Here is a 21,671-nt window from a genome sequence, read left to right as displayed (position 1 = left end):
CAGGAGTAGGCCATTCTGCCCTTCGAGCCTGCACCACCATTCAATAAGATCATGGCTGATCATTCACCTCAGTACCCCTTTCCTGCTTTCTCTCCATACCCCTTGATCCCTTTAGCTGTAAGGGCCATATCTAACTCCCTCTTGAATATATCAATGAACGGGCATCAACATCTCTCTGCGGTAGAGAATTCCACAGGTTAACAACTCAGTGAAGAAGTTTAACCTCATCTCAGTCCTAAATGGCTTACCCCTTATCCTTAGACTATGTCCCCTGGTTCTGGACATCCCCAACATCAGGAACATTCTTCCTGCATCTAACCTGTCCAGTCCCGTCACAATTTTATATGTTTCTATGGGATCCCCTCTCATCCTTCTAAACTCCAGTGAATACAGGCCCAGTGATCCAGTCTCTCCTCATGTCATTCCTGCGATCCCGGGAATCAGTCTGGTGAACCTTTGCTGCACTCCCTCAATAGCAAGAATGTCCTTCCTCAGATTAGGAGACCAAAACTGAACACAATATTCCAGGTGAGGTCTCACTAAGGCCCTGTACAACTGCAGTAAGACCTCCCTGTTCCTATACTCAAATCTTCTAGTTATGAAGGCCAACATACCATTTGCCTTCTTCACCACCTGCATGCCAACTTTCAATGACTGATGTACCATGACACCCAGGTCTCATTGCAACTCCCCTTTTCCTAATCTGCTGCCTTCGTGTTTTTGCCACCAAAGTGGATAACCTCATATTTATCCACATTATACTGCATCTGCCACTCGTTTGCCCACTCACCTAACCTGTCCAAGTCACCCTCACAGCTCACACTGTCACCCAGCTTAGTGTCATCTGTAAACTTGGAGATATTACACTCATTTCCCTCATCCAAATCATCATTAAAGTATTTTGTAAATAGCTGGGGTCCCAACACTGAGCCCTGCAGTACGCTACTAGTCACTGCCTGCCGTTCTGAAAAGGACCCGTTTATCCCGACTCTCTGCTTCCTGTCTGCCAACTAGTTCTCTATCCACGTCAGTACATTACCCCCAATACCATGTGCTTTAATTTTGCACACCAATCTCTTGTGTGGGACCTTATCAAAAGCCTTTAGAAAGTCCAAATACACCACATCGACTGGTTCTCCCTTGTCCATTCTACCAGTTACATGCTCAAAAAATTCTAGAAGATTTGTCAAGCAGGATGTCACTTTCATAAATCCATGCTGACTTGGTCCAATCCCATCACTGTTTTCTAAATGTGCTGCTATTTCATCTTTAATAATTGATTCCAACATTTTCCCACTACTGTCAGGCTAACCGGTCTATAATTACCCGCCTTCTCTCTCTCTCTCTTCTTTAAAAAGTGGTACATTAGCTACCCTCCAGTCCATAGGAACCGATCCAGAGTTGATAGACTTTTGGAAAATGAAAACCAATGCATCCACTATTTCTAGGGCTACTTCCTTAAGTACTCTGGGATGCAGACTATCAGGCCCCAGTGATTTATCGGCCTTCAATCCCATCAATTTCCCCAACACAATTTTCCATTAATAAGGATTTCCTTCAGTTCCTCCTTCTCACTAGACCCTCGGTCCCCTAGTATTTCCGGAAGGTTATTTGGGTCTTCCCTCGTGAAGACAGAACCAAAGTATTTGTTCAATTGGTCTGCCATTTCTTTGTTCCCCATTATAAATTCACCTGAATCTGACTGCAAGGGACCTTCGTTTGTCTTCACTAATCTTTTTCTCTTCACATATCTATAGAAGCTTTTGCAGTCATTTTTATGTTCCCAGCAAGCTTCCTCTCGTACTCTATTTTCCCTCTCGTAATTAAACCCTTTGTCCTCCTCTGCTGAATTTTCAATTTCTCCCAATCCTCAGGTTTGCTGCTTTTTCTGGCCAATTTATATGCCTCTTCCTTGGATTTAACATTATCCTTAATTTCCCTTATTAGCCATGGTTGAGCCACCTTCCCAGTTTTATTTTTACTCCAGACAGGGATGTACAATTGTTGAAGTTCATCCAGGTGATCTTTAAATCTTTTCCATTGCCTATCCACTGTCAACCCTTTAAATATCACTCGCCAATCTATTCTAGCCAATTCACGTCCCATACCATCGAAGTTATCTTTCCTTAAGTTCAGGACCCTAGTCTCTGAAATAACTGTGTCACTCTCCATCTTAATAAAGAATTCTACATTATGGTCACTCTTCCCCAAGGGGCCTCACACAACAAGATTGCTAATTAGTCCTTTCTCATTACACATCACCCAGTCTCGGATGGCCAGCCCTCTCATTGGCTCCTCGACATATTGGTCTAGAAAACTATCCCTAATACACTCCAGGAAATCCTCCTCCACCCCATTGCTACCAGTTTGGTTAGCCCAATCAATATATAGATTAAAGTTGCCATGACAACTGCTGTACCTTTATTGCATGAATCCCTAATTTCTTGTTTGATGCTGTCCCCAACCTCACTACTATTGTTTGGTGGCCTGTACACAACTCCCACTAGCGTTTTCTGCCCTTTGGTATTCCGTAGCTCCACCCATACCGATTCCACATCATCCAAGCCAATGTCCTTCCTTACTATTGCATTAATTTCCTCTTTAACCAGCAACACCACCCCACCTCCTTTATCCTTTCTGTCTATCCTTCCTAAATGTTAAATACCCTTGGATGTTGAGTTCCCAGACTTCATCACCCTGGAGCCATGTCTTTGTGATGCCAATTACATCATATCCATTAACTGCTATCTGCGCAGTTAATTTGTCCACCTTATTGCGAATACTCCTCGCATTGAGGCAGAGTCTTCAGGCTGGTCTTTTTAACACCCTTTGCCCCTTTAGAATTTTGCTGTAATGTGGCCCTTTTTGCTTTGGTTTCTCTTTCTATCTTTTGCTTCTGCCCCCATTCCACTTTCCTCTGTCTCCCTGCATAGGTTCCCATCCCCCTGCCATATTAGTTTAACCCCTCCCCAACAGCACTAGCAAACACTCCCCCGAGGACATTGGTTCCGGCCCTACCCAGGTGCAGACCGTCCGGTTTGTACTGGTCCCACCTCCCCCAGAATCGGTTCCAATGTCCGAGGAATTTGAATCCCTCCCTTCTGCACCACTCAAACCACATATTCGTCTGAGTTATCCTGCAATTCCTACTCTGACTAGCACGTGGCACTGGTAGCAATCCTGAGATTACTACTTTTGAGGTCCTACTTTTAAAATTTAGCTCCTAGCTCCCTAAATTCGTCTTGTTGGACCTCATCCCGTTTTTTTACCTATATCGTTGGTATCTATATGCACCACGACAACTGGCTGTTTACCCTCCCCCTTCAAAATATCCTGCACCCACTCAGAGGCATCCTTGACACTTGCACAAGGGAGGCAACATACCAGCCTGGAGTCTCGGTTGCGGCCGCATAAACATCTATTCCCCTTACAATAGAATCTCCTATCACTATGGCTCTCCCACTCTTTCCAGCCCTCCTGTGCAGCAGAGCCACCCATGGTGCCATGAACTTGGCTGCTGCTGCTCTCCCCTGATGAGTCATTCCCCTCAACAGTACCCAAAGCGGTGTATCTGTTTTGCAGGGGATGATGACCGCAGGGGACCCCTGCACTACCTTCCTTCTACTGCTCTTCCTGTTGGTCACCTACCCGCTATCTGGCTGTGTAACCTTTACCTGTGGTAAGCCCAACTCACTAAACGTGCTATTCATGTCATCCTCAGCAGCGCGGAAGCGCCAGAATAAATCCACCCGCAGCTCCAGTGCCGCAATGCGGTCTGTCAGGTGCTGCAGGCGGATGCACTTCCCGCACATGTAGTCATCAGGGACACTGGAAGCGTCCCTGACTTCCCACATAGCACAGGAGGAGCATAACACGTGTCCTAGCTCTGCTGTCATGACTTAACCGTTAGGTTAACTTAATTTGGCAATAATGCTAAAGGTTACTTACTGATAAAGTATCAGTACTTACTCACCAATCACCAGCCAATCACTTACCCCCTTGGCTGTGACGTCACCTTTCGATTTATTTCTACTTCTTTGTTTACCTTCTGCCCTTTTAGCTGCACTGGCTGGCCTCTCCGATGATGCTCCCCGACTCCCTCCTCCTCCGACTGCCTCTCGATGCTGCCGCTGGGCCTTTATAGGCCTCTGCGACGACACTCCCTGACTTACTCCTCCTGCTCCAAATTTTGATACAATTCTCTCTTTGCCCATATGGAGATGTGGTCCCTGGGGCACGCCACATTTCAATCAAGAAATATCCATTTATTCCAACTTGTGTCCTTTAACCACTAGCCATGCTGCATATTTATTATCAGCCATCTTAACTCTTCCCAGCAAATATCTTGACATTTTATCAAGTGCTTTTGAAAGTGCAAATATATTCACAAGTACTGCATTCCCTTTCCCCATATATTCAGCAATCTACTCAAGCACGATTTAAAAAAATCTGTTGGCCACCTTCCCATGTCTTACTAAGTGCTCACGAGTATCCCTTTGTGTTGTCTGTGTGGGATCATGTGTACAATGTTTGCCATGACAAAGTAATTCACTATCTAATTTCAAAATGCTTCATGTACAAAGTGCTATATCAATTAAAGTCCTTAGCAGTTCACTCACTACTGTTGAGGCCAATAGTTTTCTGAATTATTTCTGCACCTTTTTTATAAATACTAAAACAAAAGTGCTAAGGCATTCCCCCCCACCACCCCCACAACAGTAACTCCAAAATTTGGAGAGAGAAAAAGGAAATTGTGCAACTTGTAAACAAATTTACAATACCTGCCATTACATACTTCAGAAGTAATGGAAATATATCTATCATGTACTTGGAATTATACAGTAATTTACCAAAAAGTAAAGAATTTACAGAAGTACAAGATTATAAAATGAAACAAGGCGTGACTGGTCTAAAGATGATTTTTGCCTTCATGTTTGGTCACAGCATATTTTAAACTAAACCTTCATTCTTAAATCAATCTTGAAAATTTAAAATTAGGTATAGAACCTAAAAGAACCATAAATGGATTTTCAGAAGTCATGAATGATAAAACACCATTCCTTTGCTCTGCTTAAAGTCCACATGGAAACATAGAAATAAGTGCAGGAGCAGGCCATTCAGCCCTTTGAGCCTGCACCACCATTCAATATCATAGCTGATCATGCATGTTCAGTACCCCACTCCTGCTTTCTCTCCATATCCCCCGATCCCTTTCTGTGGTAGATAATTCCATAGGTTCACAATTCTCTGGGTGAAAAAGTTTCTCCTCATCTTGGTCCTATATGGCTTATCCCTTATCCTTAGACTGTGATCCCTGGTTCTGGATTTCCCAAACATCGGGAACATTCTTCCTGCATCTATCCTGCCCAATCCCGTCAGAATTTTATATACTTCTATGAGATCCTCTCATATTCTTCTAAATTCCAGTGAATATAAGCCTAGTTGATCCAGTCTTTCTTCATATGTCAGGCCTGCCATCCCAGGAATCAGCCTGGTGAACCTTCGCTGCACTCCCTCAATAGCCAGAATGTCCTTCCACAGATTAGGAGACTAAAACTGTACACAATACTCAAGGTGTGGTCTCACCAAGGCTCTGTACAACTGCAGCAAGACTTCCCTGCTCCTATACTCAAATCCACTTGTTATGAAGGCCAACATGCCATTTGCTTTCTTTACTGTCTGTTCTACCTATAGGCCTACTTTCAATGACTGATGTACCATGACACCCAGGTCTTGTTGCACCGCCCCTTTTATTAATCTGTCACCATTCAGATAATAATTTGCCTTCCTGTTTTTGCTACCAAAGTTGATAACCTCACATTTATCCACATTATACTGCATCTGCCATGCATTTGCCCACTCACCTAACCTGTCCAAGTCACACTGCAGCCTCTTAGCGTCCCCCTCACAGCTCGTCATCTGCAAACTTGGAGATGTTACACTCAATTCTTTCATCCAAATCATTAATATATATTGTAAAGAGTTGGGGTCCCAGCACTGAACCTTGCGGTACCCCACTAGTCACTGCCTGCCATTCTGAAAAGGACCCATTTATTCCCACTCTCTGCTTCCTGTCTGCCAACCAGTTCTTTATCCATGTCAATACATTACCCCTAATACCATGTGCCTTAATATTACACACTAATCTCTTGGGTGGGACCTTGTCAAAAGCCTTCTGAAAGTCCAAATACACCACATCCACTGGTTCTCCCTTGTCCACTCTACTAGTTACATCCTCAAAAAATTCAAGAAGATTTGTCAAGCATGATTTCCCTTTCATAAATCCATGCTGACTTGGACCGATCCTGTCCCTGCTTTACAAATGTGCTGCTATTACATCTTTAATAATTGATTCCAGCATTTTCCCCACCACCAATGTCAGGCTAACTGGTCTATAATTCCATGTTTTCTCTCGTCCATCCTTTTTTAAAAAGTGGGATTACATTAGTTACCCTCCAGTCCATTAGGAACTGATCCAGATTCCATGGAATGTTGGAAAATGGCCATCAATGCACCTACTATTTCTAGGGTCACTTCCTTAAGTACTCTGGGATGCAGACTCTCAGATCCTGAGGAGTTATCAGCCTTCAATCCCATCAATTTCCCCAACACCATTTCCTGACTAATAAGGATTTCCCTCAGTTCCTCCTTCTCGCTAGACCCTCGGTCCCCTCGTATTTTCGGGAAGTTATTCGTGTCTTCCTTAGTGAAGACGGAACCAAACTATTTGTTCAATTGGTCTGCCATTTCCTTGTTCCCCATTATGAATTCACCTGATTCTGACTGCAAGGGACCTACATTAGTCTTCACTAATCTTTTTCTATTCACATATCTATAGAAGCTTTTGCAGTCAGTTTTTATATTCCCTGTAAGCTTCCTCTCACTCTTTTTTCCCTCCTAATTAAACCCTTAGTCCTCCTCTGCTGATTTCTAAATTTCTCCCAGTCCTCAGGTTTGCTGCTTTTTCTGGCCAATTTTTATGCCTCTTCCTTGGATTTAACACTATCCCTAATTTCCCTTGTAAGCAAAGGTTGATCCACCTTCCCGGTTTTATTTTTACTCCAGACAGGGATGTACAATTATTGTAGTTCATCCATGTGATTTTTAAATGTCTGCCATTACCTATCTACTGTCAACCCTTTAAGTATCATTCACCAGTCTATTCTAGCCAATTCACGTCTCATACCATTGAAGTTACCTTTCCAAGTTCAGCACCCTAGTCTCTGAATTAACTGTCACTCTCCATCTTAAATGAAGAATTCTGCCATATTATGGTCACTCTTCCCCAAGTCAAAACCCAGTCAAGGATGGCCTGCTCTCTAGTTGGTTCCTCAACATATTGGTCTAGAAAACCATCCCTTATACACTCCAGGAAATCCACCTCCACAGTATTGCTACCAGTTTGGTTAGCCCAATCTATATGTAGATTATAGTCACCCATGATAACTGCTGTACCTTTATTGCACGCATCCCTAATTTCCTGTTTGAGGCCATCCCCAACCTCACTACTACTGTTTGGTGGTCTGTACACAATTCCCACTAACGTTTTCTGCACTTTGGTGTTTCTCAGCTCTACCCATATAGATTCCACATCATCCAAGCTAATGTCCTTCCTTAATATTGCATCAATCTCCTCTTTAACCTGTAACGCTACCCCACCTCCTTTTCCTTTCTTTCTATCCGTCCTGTATATTAAATACCCCTGGATGTTGAGTTCCCAGCCTTGGTTACCCTGGAGCCATGTCTCCGTAATCCCAATTACATCATATCCGTTAACAGCTATCTGTGCAGTTAATTCATCCACCTTATTATGAATGCTCCTCACATTGAGACACAGAGCCTTCAGGCTTGCTTTTTTAAACACACTTTGTCCTTTTAGAATTATGTTGTAATGTGGCCCTTTGATTTTTTTTGCGCTTGATTTCTCTGCCCTCCACTCTTGCTTTTCTCCTTCCTACCTTTTGCTTCTGCCCCCATTTTACTTCCCTCTGCCTCTCTGCATAGAATCCCATCCCCCTGCCATATTAGTTTAAACCATCCCCAACAGCACTAGCAAACACTCCACCTAGGACGTTGGCTCTGGTCCTGCCCAGGTGCAGACCATTCGGTTTGTACTGGTCTCACCTCCCCAAGAAACGGTTCCAATGTCCCAGGAATTTGAATCACTCCCCCTTGCACCATTCCTCAAGCTACATATTCATCTGAACTATCCTGCAATTCTACTCTGACTAGCACGTGGCACTGGTAGCAATCCTGAGATTACTATCTTCGAGGTCCTGTTTTTTTAAATTTAACTCCTAGCTCCCTAAATGCAGCTTGAAGGACCTCATCCCATTTTTACCTATATCGTTGGTACCTATGTGCACCACGACAGCTGACATCCTTGACCCTTGCACCAGGGAGGCAACATACCATCTTGCAGTCGCGTTTGCAGCCGCAGAAACGCCTATCTATTCCTCTTACAATAGAATCCCCCATCACTATAGCTCTCCCACTCTTTTTCCTGCCCTCCTGTGCAGCAGAGTCACCCCTGGTGCCATGAACTTGGCTGCTGCTGCCTTCCCCTGATGAGCCACCTCCCTCAACAATATCCAAAACTGTATATCTGTTCTGGAGGGAGGTGACCACCGGATTCAGCATTCAATCAGCATCTTCTATATGATGATCTTTTGAAAAACAAATGAACTTGCGTTTATATAGTGCCTTATCATCATGTCAAAGCATTTTACAAACAATGAATTACTTTTGAAATAGTGTCATAGAAACATAGAAAATAGGTGCAGGAGTAGGCCATTCGGCCCGTCGAGCCTGCACCGCCATTCAATGAGTTCATGGCTGAACATGCAACTTCAGTACCCCATTGATCGCCATACCCCTTGATCCCCCTAGTAGTAAGGACTACATCTAACTCCTTAGTGAATTGGCCTCAACAACTTTTTGTGGTAGAGCATTCCACAGGTTCACCACTCTCTGGGTGAAGAAGTTTCTCCTCATCTCGGTCCTAAATGGCTTACCCCTTATCCTTGGACTGTGGCCCCTGGTTCTGGACTTCCCCAACATTAATAAGAACATAAGAACATAAGAATTAGGAACAGGAGTAGGCCATCTAGCCCCTCGAGACTGCTCCGCCATTCAACAAGATCATGGCTTATCTGGCTGTGGACTCAGCTCCACTTACCCGCCCGCTCCCCATAACCCTTAATTCCCTGATAGATTTTTAACCAATCTATCTGTGATTTGAATATATTCAATGAGCTAGCCTCAACTGCTTCCTTGGGCAGAAAATTCCACAGATTCACAACCCTCTGGGAGAAGAAATTCCTTCTCAACTCGGTTTTAAATTGGCTCCCCCGTATTTTGAGGCTCTGCCCCCTAGTTCTAGTCTCCCCCACCAATGGAAACAACCTCTCTGCCTCTATCTTGTCTATCCCTTTCATTATTTTAAATGTTTCTATAAGATCAACCCTCATCCTTCTGAACTCCAATGAGTAAAGACCCAGTCTACTCAATCTATCATAAGGTAACCCCCTCATCTCCAGAATCAGCCGAGTGAATCATCTCTGTACCCCCTCCAAAGCCAGTATATCCTTCCTTAAGTAACGTGAACAAAACTGCACGCAGTACTCCATGTGTGGCCTCACCAATACCCTATACAGTTGCAGCAGGACCTCCCTGCTTTTGTACTCCATCCCTCTCGCAATGAAGGCCAACATTCCATTCGCCTTCCTGATTACCTGCTGCACCTGCAAACTAACTTTTTGGGATTCATGCACAAGGACCCCCAGGTCCCTCTGCACCACAGCATGTTGCAATTTCTCCCCATTCAAATAATATTCCCTTTTAGATTTCCTTTCTCCCCCCCCCCCCCCAAGGTGGATGACCTCACATTTTCCGACATTGTATTCCATCTGCCAAACCTTAGCCCATTCGCTTAACCTATCCAAATCTCTTTGCAGCCTCTCTGTGTCCTCCACACAACCTGCTTTCCCACTAATCTTTGTGTCATCTGCAAATTTTGTTACACTACACTCTGTCCCCTCTTCCAGGTCATCTATGTATATTGTAAACAGTGTCACCATTAGATAGACAAACCCAGCAACTAATTGCACACAGACAGCAAGTGACAGAATGACCAGATAATGGCCCTGAAATTCCGGCCCCGTTGGGTCTGTATGGAATATGTACGGACCTGGCGAAGCCGTGCAAATGCCATTTTTTGGTCCGCAATGCGCATGCGCCGAAAACCGACTTTTCCAATCTGTCAAGATTTCTCTTGACAGATCTTCCGCAGCCCCGGGAGCAGGCCATCCATGCAGGCAAGATTGGGCTATTTGGCCATCTTTTGCCCAGCGAATGTCCTTCAAACTATTATGCCCGGTAAAAACAGACGCATAGCTTACTCATACCAGCGTAAGAGAGTTTTAAAATATATAAAAATAACATTTTAATACATATCTTTATCATAAAAACCCTGTCCACTAAGGCAAGTTTATTTTAAACCCTATTAAAACACTTTTTTTTTTTTAAATCCCAAAAATATTTTTCTAAAACATTTAATTAACTTCAATTTCAATAAATTTTAAATGTGTGGCGTTTTTTAAAAATGTATTATATTGGGTTTGGGTGTTTTAGGGGGTTATTCTCTGACAGTAATGGGAACTCGTAAAATCGGAGTTCCCATTACTATCAATGAGAATACTGTGCCGTGATTGATGGTCCAGGCCCACGTGACTCCAGCTTCTCCGCCCTTATCTAGAAGATATGGACGCGCTGCAGAGCTCGTGGAAAGAAAGCCTCCGACCAGAATCCAAGGCCATCTTGTTTTTGGTGGTGATCAAGGGAGGAAAGTTGAAACAATAGCACCACAGAAAACAAAACAGAAGGAAAGAATAACTACTCTGGAATGTGTGTACACAGTGCTTTTAATAAAACAATGAGAGAGATTTCAGGGTCCTCGTACAGGAAACACAATTAGCATGCCGGTACAGCAAGCAATTAGGAAGGCAAATGGCATGTTGGCCTTTATTGCAAGGGGGTTGGAGTACAAGAGTAAGGAAGTCTTACTACAATTGTACAGGGCTTTGATGAGATCACACTTGGAGTACTGTGCACAGTATTGGCCTCATTTTCTGAGAAAGGACATACATGTGCGACAAAGGTTCACGAGATTGATTCCTGGGATGAGGGTGTTGTCTTATGAGGAGAGATTGAGTAGATATAGAGTCTATACTCTCTTGAGTTTAGATGAATGAGAGGCGATTGAAACATAAGATTCTGAGGGGGATTGAGAGGATAGATGCTGAGAGGTTGTTTCTCCTGGCTGGAGAGTCTAAAATAGTCTCAGGATAAGGGGTCAACCATTTAAGACTGAGATAAGAAAACATTTCTTCACCCAGGGGCGTGTGAATCTTTAGAATTCTCTGCTCCAAAAGGGCTGTGGAAGGTGAATCGTGAGTATATTCAAAGCTGAGATAGATAGACTTTTGGACTCTTGGGGAAACTAAGGGATATGGGGATCAGGTGAGAAAGGGGAGTTGAGATTGAAGATCAGCCATGATCTTATTGAATGGCGGTGCATTCGAGGGGCCATATCGCCTACTCTTAATTCTTATATTAATGGCCAAATTTGACTACAGATACAACTAGGTTTTGTATATTATATATTGCTCTACATGGCACAAAAAAAAAGTGTTGCAGATCAAATAAGTGTGCCCCTTACCATTTTCATTTACAACAGCTTCTAGCTGAAGACTCTGCAGCCGAGATTGTGCATTTGAAACTTCCTCCTTAAACCATGCCAACTCCTCCAGCAGTCCAGTTATAGATTCAGAATTTGCAGCAACAAGAGCAGGCTGACTTTGGTATTTACTCAGTGCAGCAGTCAGCTCCTCCACTTTTGAGTCCCTCACCTTAAGAGAGAGTGATAAAGTTAAAATGCTAATCTTTATATACTTCTATTTACAGCAACTATAAACTGGTGTATACTACCATTTTATAGTGCAATAGCAATACATTTCTAAACTTCATTCCAAGATTATTCCATTATACCTCAAATTTTGTAGGCGGGGTCCACTTTTCATTGAAAACTCAGCTGTTACACCAGTTGGTGGTAGGGTCATAGGTCTTCTCAATGTTAAAAAAGGTGGTATAATAGCTATTTTGCGAGTGCACATCACCTCCTGATCTGCCACAAATCACTCAAAACCGCTCTCTGAATATTCCTCAGCCAGTCACTTTCCTCCCCCCAACCCCTTTCAGTTACTGACATGAAGTGTTCAAAGTTTATTAAAACATTACTTCACGTAATTAAATGTGTCTATCTTTTAATGCTTTCATTAAAGTACTTACTCAAAGACCTCCACCTCATCCAAAAGCCTGGACATGATTTTTGGTTGGTTGCTGCCTCGGTTTTCACCCCAGAGGGGCAGCAATGGTGATGGTAAGCTCTTCCGGGCAGACAGCCAGCTTCCAGCGCCCTGCCGGGATTTTCGGGGCCGGTTTGGCGGGGCGCGGAGCATTACCGCCCCAGGAGAGGCGAGTCGGTGTGCAACGCCCCAGATTGCAATACCGGCTCGATTTTTGGCTCCCGCCCGATCCATAGAACATCGTGCTGGGACTGCCCGAGCTGTTGCGGCTGCAGTGAGGTGAGTAATGCCAACCTCAAGCAAGTATGATTGTTTTTTTGCGATTTATTTTGTGGTGGAGCGAGATATTCATTGGGAATGTCTTTGGTGGGTTTTTTTTTCCTCCACAGGCTTACAACGCCTCCCTTAGCACTCCGTCACATACTCTGGGCCCAGCTGCCAAATTTTGCAGACTGAGGCACAAACTGTTCCCGGGCGCAAACTTTACCACCCCATCGTCACTACCGCCCCAAAATAAGCAAAGCTGAAAATCCAGCCTTTAATATTTTTGCTCAAGCTATGACTGAGCTGAATTAATTTCATAAAGTTTGAGCATGCACAATACCTCCAATTTTCCATGATTGCATTAGTACATACCGTCAGCTATACTGCTGGGAATATTTTTCTTTTAACTATTACTCAGTAAAGTTTCTTAAAAGAAATATTGAAAAACCAGAGTACAAAGAGGTTAAATTTATATCTTAAATGTGTTACGTATGCAACACCTTGTAACTAGCATTCTACTGCCACCAGAGGGCGCATCTGTTGGAGTCCCAAGGGATCCCAGCATCCCTTGGGAGCACTGCATATAAGCAGGCCTCCCAAACTGTGCCAGCACTCTGGAGTAAGAATAACGAGACTAAGGTCACACTTACTCAAGTCTACAGTACTCAGTCACATTGCTTTATTTGAGACATAACAAAATGAGTGCACGAGATTGACAGAGGCAGCAATACAAAAGATCAGAGATAGGTATAAAAAACTGACCATACTTACCAACTTACCATGTGTAATGCCACAGGAGATGACTACTTTTATACAATGCTCATCTTTAAATGTCGTTAGAGGTAGAATTTTTTTTTAATTTTAAGTTTGTAGACTACTACTGGTGGCTGCAAAAACTGCTCTGCCATTACATTCTTTTTTTCTTAAATTAAATTCATTCTTGGGATGTGGATATCATTTCCAAGGCTGACATTTATTGCCCATCCCTAGTTGCCCTGAGGTGATGATGGTGGTCCTTCTTTTTGAATCGGCAGTGCTCAGTAGCAGTTTGATATGACTAGCCAGACAAGCTACTCAGAGTGGAATTAAGAGTCAACCATGTTTTTGTGGGACTGGAGTCATATAGACTAGACTGGGCAAGGACAACCGGTTTCCTTCCTTGAAGAACATTAGTAAACCAGTTGGGTTTTTATGTCAACTTCATGGTCTCCTTAATGATGCCAAGCTTATTTCTAGATATTGTAAACTGAATTCAAATCCTCAAACTGCCACTGTACGAATTGACCTCATGCTCTATGGATTATTACTCCAGACCTCTTGATTACTAGCCTAGTAACAATCACTACACTAACATGCTTCTAAATATTGGCATCTTCTATTAAATAAGTGTTATGTATGTAACCCTTGGCAACCAGTATCACACCACCACCAGAGGGCCTACCTGTTGGATTCCCAAGGGATCCCAGCATCCCTTGGGAGCACTGTATAGAAAGCAGGCATCCCACATTGTACCAACACTCTGGAGTTTAATTAAAAGGAGCTAAGGTTGTAGTGTCTCTGCACCTTGTTATAAACTCACACGAGGCATGTATATATGATACACGGTCACTCTGTGACCTTCACTTTATTCCCAGGACCAAGGAGTGATGACCCTGGGTGGAACCTCCCATTTTATACCTGGAAACCCAGGTGAGGAGTGTCGCCCGCAAGCTCACCCCTGTGGTCAGGATGTGCATTTCAAGGTTACAGGTACAGTGTGCATGAGTTACAGTTACATAACTATTGTCATTGCAAGATGGTGAAATACATGACATCACCTCCCCCCTCAAGTCTTTTAGTTTCAGAGGTCAAGTCTATCGGGTGGTCGACGCTCTCTCATGGAGCGCCGCAGTTGTGGCTCTGGTGGCTGAGCCTCAGCACGCGTCTCTGTCACTTGGTGATTCCAGCCTGTTCGGGCTGGCCACCGGGACTGTGCATGCTGAGGGCTGTCTCTGTTGCTCGTATGCTGGCAGTGGTGTGGGTGCTATCTCATCATGCTCTTCTTCCGGTTCCTCAGTGTCTATGCTGAACCTTGTCTTTACTTGGTCCAAGTGTTTGCGGCATATCTGTCCATTGTTTAGTCTGACCACCATGAACCTGTTTCCTTCTTTACCGATTACAGTGCCCTCAAGCCATTTGGGTCCCAAAGCATGGTTAAGAACAAATACCAGGTCATCTATTTCTATACACCTCCCCCTTGAGCCTCGATCATGGAGCTCGGTTTGGGACTGGCGCTTGCCCTCAACAATGTCTGCCAGGCCTGGGTGAATGAGGGATAGCCACATCTTGAGCGTACATTTCATGATGAGTTCCGCTGGCAGGACTCGAGTGAGCGAGTGCGGCTGGGACCTGTAGGCCAGCAGGAGGCGCGATAGGCGGTACTGAAGGGAGGGTCCTTGGATGCGTAGCATGCCCTGCTTTATGACTTGGACTGCCCGTTCCACCTGGCCATTGGAAGCCGGCTTGAACGGCGCTGTCCAGACGTGCTTGATCCCATTGCACGACAAACTCCTGGAATTCATGGCTGGTAAAACACGGGCCATTGTCGCTGACCAGGATGTCCGGCAAGCCGTGGGTCGCGAAAACCGTACGCAGACTCTCCAGTGTGATGGATGTCATGCACGAGTTTAATATGATGCACTCGATCCACTTCGAGTATGCATCGACAATGACCAGGAACATTTTCCCCATGAACGGGCCCCCATAGTCTATGTGAATATGCGACCATGGCCTACTGGGCCAGGGCCACGGGCTGAGTGAAGCCTCCCTGGGGGCATTGCCCAGCTGGGCACAGGTCGTGCACTTGCGAACCCAGTGTTCCAGATCGGAATCAATCCCTGGCCACCATACATGTGACTGGGCAATGGCCTTCATTAACACGATGCCAGGGTGCTTGCTGTGGAGTTCCCTGATGAACGCTTCCCTTCCTTTCTGGGGCATGATTACCCGGCTGCCCCATAACAGGCAGTCAGCTTGGATGGAGAGTTCATCCATCCATCTCCGAAATGACCGGACTTCCTCGGGGCATGCCCTGTGTGTGGGCACCCAATTCCCAGTCAGGACACATTTCTTTATCATGGATAGGAGGGGGTCCCTGTTGGTCCAGAGTTTGATCTGCCGGGCTGTGATGGGGGAGCCCGCAGTGTCAAAAGCCTCAACGGCCATGACCATCTCGGCGCTCTGCTCCGACACGCCCTAGTTGGTGGCCAGTGGGAGCCTGCTGAGTGCATCAGCGCAATTTTCGGTGCCTGGCCGGTGCTGTATGGTGTAGTCATACGCAGTCAGCATGAGGGCCATCGCTGTATGCGAGCTGACGCGTTAGTGTTGACAGCCTTGCTGTAGGACAACAGGGATGTTAACGGCTTGTGGCCAGTCTCTAGCTCGAACTGTCTACCGAAAAGTTACTGGTGCATCTTTTTCACACCGTACACACACGCGCGAGTGCCTCCTTCTCGACCATGCCGTATCCACGCTCTGCCTGGGAGAGCGACCTGGAGGCGTAAGTCACCGGTTGGAGTCGGCCGTCAGTGTTACCCTGCTGCAAAACACACCCAACCCTGTAGGATGACGCATCGCATGTTAAAGCCATTTTTTTTTTTTTAAAAACAGGGGTCATACAAAGTCAACAGTTTGTTGGAGCACAGCAGGTTCCTCGCCTTATTGAAAGCCCGTGCTTGACAATCCCCCCCAAAACCATTCACACCCTTTACGGAGGAGCATGTGTAACGGCTCCAACAATGTGCTTAAGTTTGGCAGAAAGTTCCCAAAATAGTTCAAGAATCCCAGGAATGATCGCAACGCCGATGTGTTACCGGGCCTGGGCACCTGGCGAATCATCTCAGCTTTTGATTCAGCGGGCCAGATCCCGTCTGCGGCAACCCTCCTGCCCAGGAACTCTACCTCTGGGGCCAAAAACACTCACTTGGCCTTTTTCAGCCGCAAGCCTACCCGATCCAATCGGCGTAGCACCTCCTCCAGGTTGCGGAGGTGTTCCTCGGTGTCTTGACCCGTTATAAGGATGTCGTCTTGGAATACGACCGTTCCAGGGATGGACTTGAGCAAGCTTTCCATGTTTCGCTGAAAGATAGCTGCTGCTGAACGAATGCCAAACGGGCACCTGTTGTAGACAAATAATCCTTTGTGCGTCGTGATGGTGGTCAGGAGCTTGGAATCTTCAGCCAGTTCCCGAGTCATGTAGGCCGAAGTGAGGTCCAGCTTAGTGAACAGCTTTTCACCTACCAGCATGGCAAAGAGGTCCTCCGCTCTCGGAAGTGGGTATTGCAGCAACACTCTGTTGATGGTGGCTTTGTAGTCGCCACAAATCCTGACCGAGCCATCTGCTTTGAGGACGGGAACGATGGGACTTGCCCAGTCGCTGAATTCAACGGCCGAAATTATGCCCTCTCTGAGCAGCCTGTCCAGTTCACTTTCAATTTTCTCAAGCATCACGTATGGCACTGCTCTGGCTTTGTGGTGCACTGGTCTGGCGTTCGGAGTGATGCGTATCACTATAGTGCCCTTTGAACGTTCCGACACCGGGTTGAAAGAGTGACTCGAATCTTTGCAATACCTGCAAGCATGAACTTCGCTCCACGGATGAAATGGCGTGCACATCCCCCCATTTTCAATTCATCTCAGCTAGCCAACTCCGCCCCAAAAGCACGGGGCCATTTCCCGGAACAATCCAGAGTGGCAGCTGGTTCTGTGATCCATTATGCGTTACCACCAAGTTTGCACTGCCCAGCACAGGAATTATCTCTTTGGTGTACGTACGTAGCTGCGTCTCAATGCGTTCCAGTTTGGGCCTGCTAGCTCTGTGTGGCCATAGTCTCAAATTGTTGGGCGCTCATGAGTGACTGGCTAGCTCCCGTATCCAGCTCCATGTGCACCGGGATGCCATTCAGTAAGACTCATCATCATGGGTGGCATTTTAGTGTATGAGCTGTGGACATCAGCCACATGAACTCTCTGAACTTCAGCATCCATATTTGTTCCCCAGGCCTCATCCTGCATTTCAGACTCCTCGTCTGGTTCCTCTGTCTCACAGACTAGCCTCGCTACTGCCTTTTTGCACATCCTGGCCATGTGTCCACTGACATTACAAATCCTACAGGTGTAAAGCTGGAACCTACAGCTTTTGGCAGTGTGTCTACCCCCACACCTCCAGCATGAGCTGAGATTGCTGTTAACAAAAGGATTATTCCCAGGCATTCCTCTCTGATGGCCCGTTTGGCTGTTTCTAAGCACTCTGATGGAGGGTGTTATCGGTCCCATCACGGGATGCATTGTTCCTCGTGATGGCGTGAATTGCCGATCCCCTTTCCATTGTCCCTGGTGTCGGCCCACCCTGGAGCTTGTTGCTGCCTGGGCAGTGTCAAATTGCCCTTGCCTGCCTGGGCGATGTCTAATTGCCCTTGCCTGCCTGCGGGGTTCTGTATCACTTTTACAACATTAACTCCCTGGTTCATCGCAACATTAAAACTAGGGCTGCATGCGTAAATTAGCTTGGTCTCCTCTTCTCCTGCCATGAAGGTCTGAGCTATCAACGCCGCCCCTTCTAAAGTCAAGTCATTAGTCTTTATGAGCTTCCTGAAAATGCCGGCATGATTAATGCCCTTGATGAAAAAGTCCCTTAACATCTATCCCCTGCAGGCATCGGAGAACTTAGAGACTGGCCAAACGCCACAGTTCCACCACAAAGTCAGAGACGTTTTGACCCTCCAGACGCCGGTGAGAGTAGAACTGGTGCCGGGCCATGTGTACGCTACTTGCCGGCTTGAGATACTCACTGATCAGCTGGCTGAGCTCTTCGAAGGACTGGTCTGCTGGCTTTTGGGGTGCGAGCAGGTCTTTCATCACCGCATACATCTGTGGACCACAGCTGGTCAGTAGATGCGCCCTCCGCTTGTCAGCTGCTGTCTCTTCCAGCCAGTCCTTTGTGACAAAGCTCTGCTGGAGTCTTTCCACAAAGTTGTCCCAGTTCTCACCCACACAGTAGCATTCCTCTGCCACTGGTGGCCATCCTCATGGTTTGGCAATTCCCGTTTCTCGTCGCCAAATGTAGTGTCTCTGCACCAGGTTACAAACTCACATGAGACATGTATATATCAGACACGGTCACTCTGTGACCTTCACTTTATTCCCAGGGCCAAGGAGTGCTGACCCTGGGTGGGACCTCCCCTTTTATACCTGGAAACCCAGGTGAGGAGTGTCTCCCACAAGCTCACCCCCTGTGGTGAGGGTGTGCATTTCAAGGGTACAGGTACAGTGTGCATGAGTTACAGTTACATAACTATCATTGCAAAATGGTGAAATACATGACAACAGTCACACTTACTCATTGCATACAGTACTCAGTTTCATCCTTTATTATGAGCGTAACAATAAGGACATCTATTAAGATAGTACAGTGGCAAATCTGCATGAAATTCAAGTATTTAAAAAAAGCTTAAGCACCAATAAGGCCATACTGGATTTAATGAGTAATGAACCAGAATTAGTTAACAATCTGATCGTAAGGAAGCATCTTAAATATAGTGACCATATTATTGAGTTAGATACCAAGTTTGAGTGGCGAAACAAGTCGCAAAGTAAGGTAAACCTTGAAGGGATGAGTAATGAATTGACCACAGTAAACAGGGCTGAACTGTCAATGAGTAAACCTAAAGACAAATAATGGGAAGTATTCAAAAGTAGTATTTGGTATGATACAAAACCAGTACATATGCCTAAAAAGTAAAGGCTCCACTTCTATAGTTAAACAATCAGGGTCAAAAAATATGAGGTATCAAGCTAAAAGAAAAAACTTTCACAAATGCACATAAAAGTAGAAAACCAGCGGATGCGAGAGCTTATGGGCCAAACATAGAAAATAGGTGCAGGAGCAGGCCATTCAGCTCTTCGAGCCTGCACCACCATTCAATAAGATCATGGATGATCATTCACCTTAGTACCCCTTTCCTGCTTTCTCTCCATACCCCTTGATCCCTTTAGCCATAAGGGCCACATCGAAGTCCCTCTTGAATATATCCAACGAGCTGGCATCAACAACTCTCTGCGGTTGAGAATTCCACAGGTTAACAACTGAGTGAAGAAGTTTCTCCTCATTTCTGTCCTTAGACTCTGTCCCCTGGTTCTAGACTTCCCCAACATCGGGAACATTCTGCCTGTATCTAACCTGTCCAGTCCCGTCCAAATTTTATATGCTTCTATGATATCCCCTCTCATCCTTCTAAACTCCAGTGAATAAAGGCCCAGTCGATCCAGTCTCTCCTCATATGTCAGTCCAGCCATCCCAGGAATCAATCTGGTGAACCTTCGCTGCACTCCCTCAATAGCAAGAACGTCCTTTCTCAGATTAGGAGACCAAAACTGAACACAATGTTCCAGGTGAGGCCTCACCAAGGCCCTGTACAACTGCAGTAAGACCTCCCTGCTCCTATACTCAAAACCCCTAGCTATGAAGGCCAACATATCATTTGCCTTCTTCACCGCCTGCTGTACCTGCATGCCAACTTTCAATGACTGATGTACCAAGACAACCAGGTCGCGTTGCACCTCCCCTTTTCCTAATCTGCCACCATTCAGATAATATTCTGCTTTCATGTTTTTGCCCCATTATACTGCATCTGCCATGCATTTGCCCACTCACCTAACCTGTCCAAGTCACCCTGCAGCCTCTTAGCATCCTCCTCACAGCTCACACCGCCACCCAGCTTAGTGTCATCTGCAAACTTGGATATATTACACTCAATTCCTTCATCTAAATCATTAATGTATATTGTAAATAGCTGGGGTCCCAGCACTGAGCCCTGCGGCACCCCACTAGTCACTGCCTGCCATTCTGAAAAGCACCCGTTTATCCCAACTCTCTGCTTCCTGTCTGCTAACCAGTTCTCTATCCACATCAGTACATTACCCCCAATACCATGTGCTTTAATTTTGCACACCAATCTCTTGTGTGGGACCTTGTCAAAGCCTTTTGAAAGTCCAAATACACCACATCCACTGGTTCTCCCTTGTCCACTCTATTAGTTACATCCTCAAAAAATTCCAGAAGATTTGTGAAGCATGATTTCCCTTTCATAAATCAATCAATGTTGACTTGGACCGATCCGGTCACTGTTTTCCAAATGCGTTGTTATTTCATCTTCAATAATTGATTCCAACATTTTCCCCACTACTGATGTCAGGTTAACTGGTCTATAATTAGCCATTTTTTGTCTCCCTCCTTTTTTGAAAAGTGATGTTACATTAGCTACCCTCCAGTCCATAGGAACTGCACCAGAGTCAATAGACTGTTGGAAAATGACCACCAATGCATCCACTATTTCTAGGACCACTTCCTTAAGTACTCTTGGCCATGACTTGGATCAATCTTTTTTGGAGCAAGTTGTTTTTTCTGGCGCAAATTAGAAAATGCCATTTTCCCCAAAAAGTTGCTCCAGAGTAAGTCAGTTAGGTACGATTTTGTTTTAAAAAAAGGTACGTTTTTTTTTCCAAAAAGGGGGCTTTCCCAGACACTTACGACAGTTTTGGTCATTTATGCCACTTTGGCGAGCAGAAACGTACGCCAATCCTCTTAGGTTAGTGGATGTGGCCAGCTCTGAAAAACCTTGCGGGCAGTTAAGACAAAGCAGCACACATTCGGCAGACATTAGGGCAGGGAAGGGAACTGGAGAGGACCTCAACAACCAAGCAGCAAACCTTCAGGAAAAGCTCAAACCATTAAAATACAATAAAAAAAAGTAAATCTTACCTTATCTTTAAAGTCTGCCTGGGAAAGGCAGCTGGCCGGCCTGTGCGTGAGGCCATTTGGCCTGGGATAGGGGAGGGAAGACCCACCGGAGAAGTGCAAGCTTGTGGACGCCCGCCGAAAATTTACTCTAAGATCACTTAAACGTTATCACTTATAAACTTGTACCATTACATAAATTACAAAAAACACCCAGTTAGAACAGTGAGTGAAGTGACATAAATAACAACAGCAAAGAATGGCTGCAC

The 21,671-nt window shown here is 45.3% G+C and overlaps 1 protein-coding gene across 1 annotated transcript in view; it reads right to left on the bottom strand.

The window, feature by feature from the left end:
- The window catches only part of LOC139267338 (uncharacterized), a 79,068-nt gene that overhangs the window by 8,434 nt on the left and 48,963 nt on the right, over positions 1-21,671 (bottom strand). Inside the window, exon 17 of the mRNA XM_070885548.1 lies at positions 11,720-11,909. Within this exon, the coding sequence (XP_070741649.1) occupies positions 11,720-11,909 (190 nt within the window). The remainder of the gene's footprint in view (positions 1-11,719; positions 11,910-21,671) is intronic.

Source organism: Pristiophorus japonicus, chromosome 1 (genome assembly GCF_044704955.1).
Source record: "Pristiophorus japonicus isolate sPriJap1 chromosome 1, sPriJap1.hap1, whole genome shotgun sequence".
NCBI classification, from domain to species: Eukaryota; Metazoa; Chordata; class Chondrichthyes; family Pristiophoridae; genus Pristiophorus; species Pristiophorus japonicus.
The sequence above is the reverse complement of the archived record's forward strand: the minus strand, read 5'-3'. Positions and strand labels throughout refer to the sequence as shown.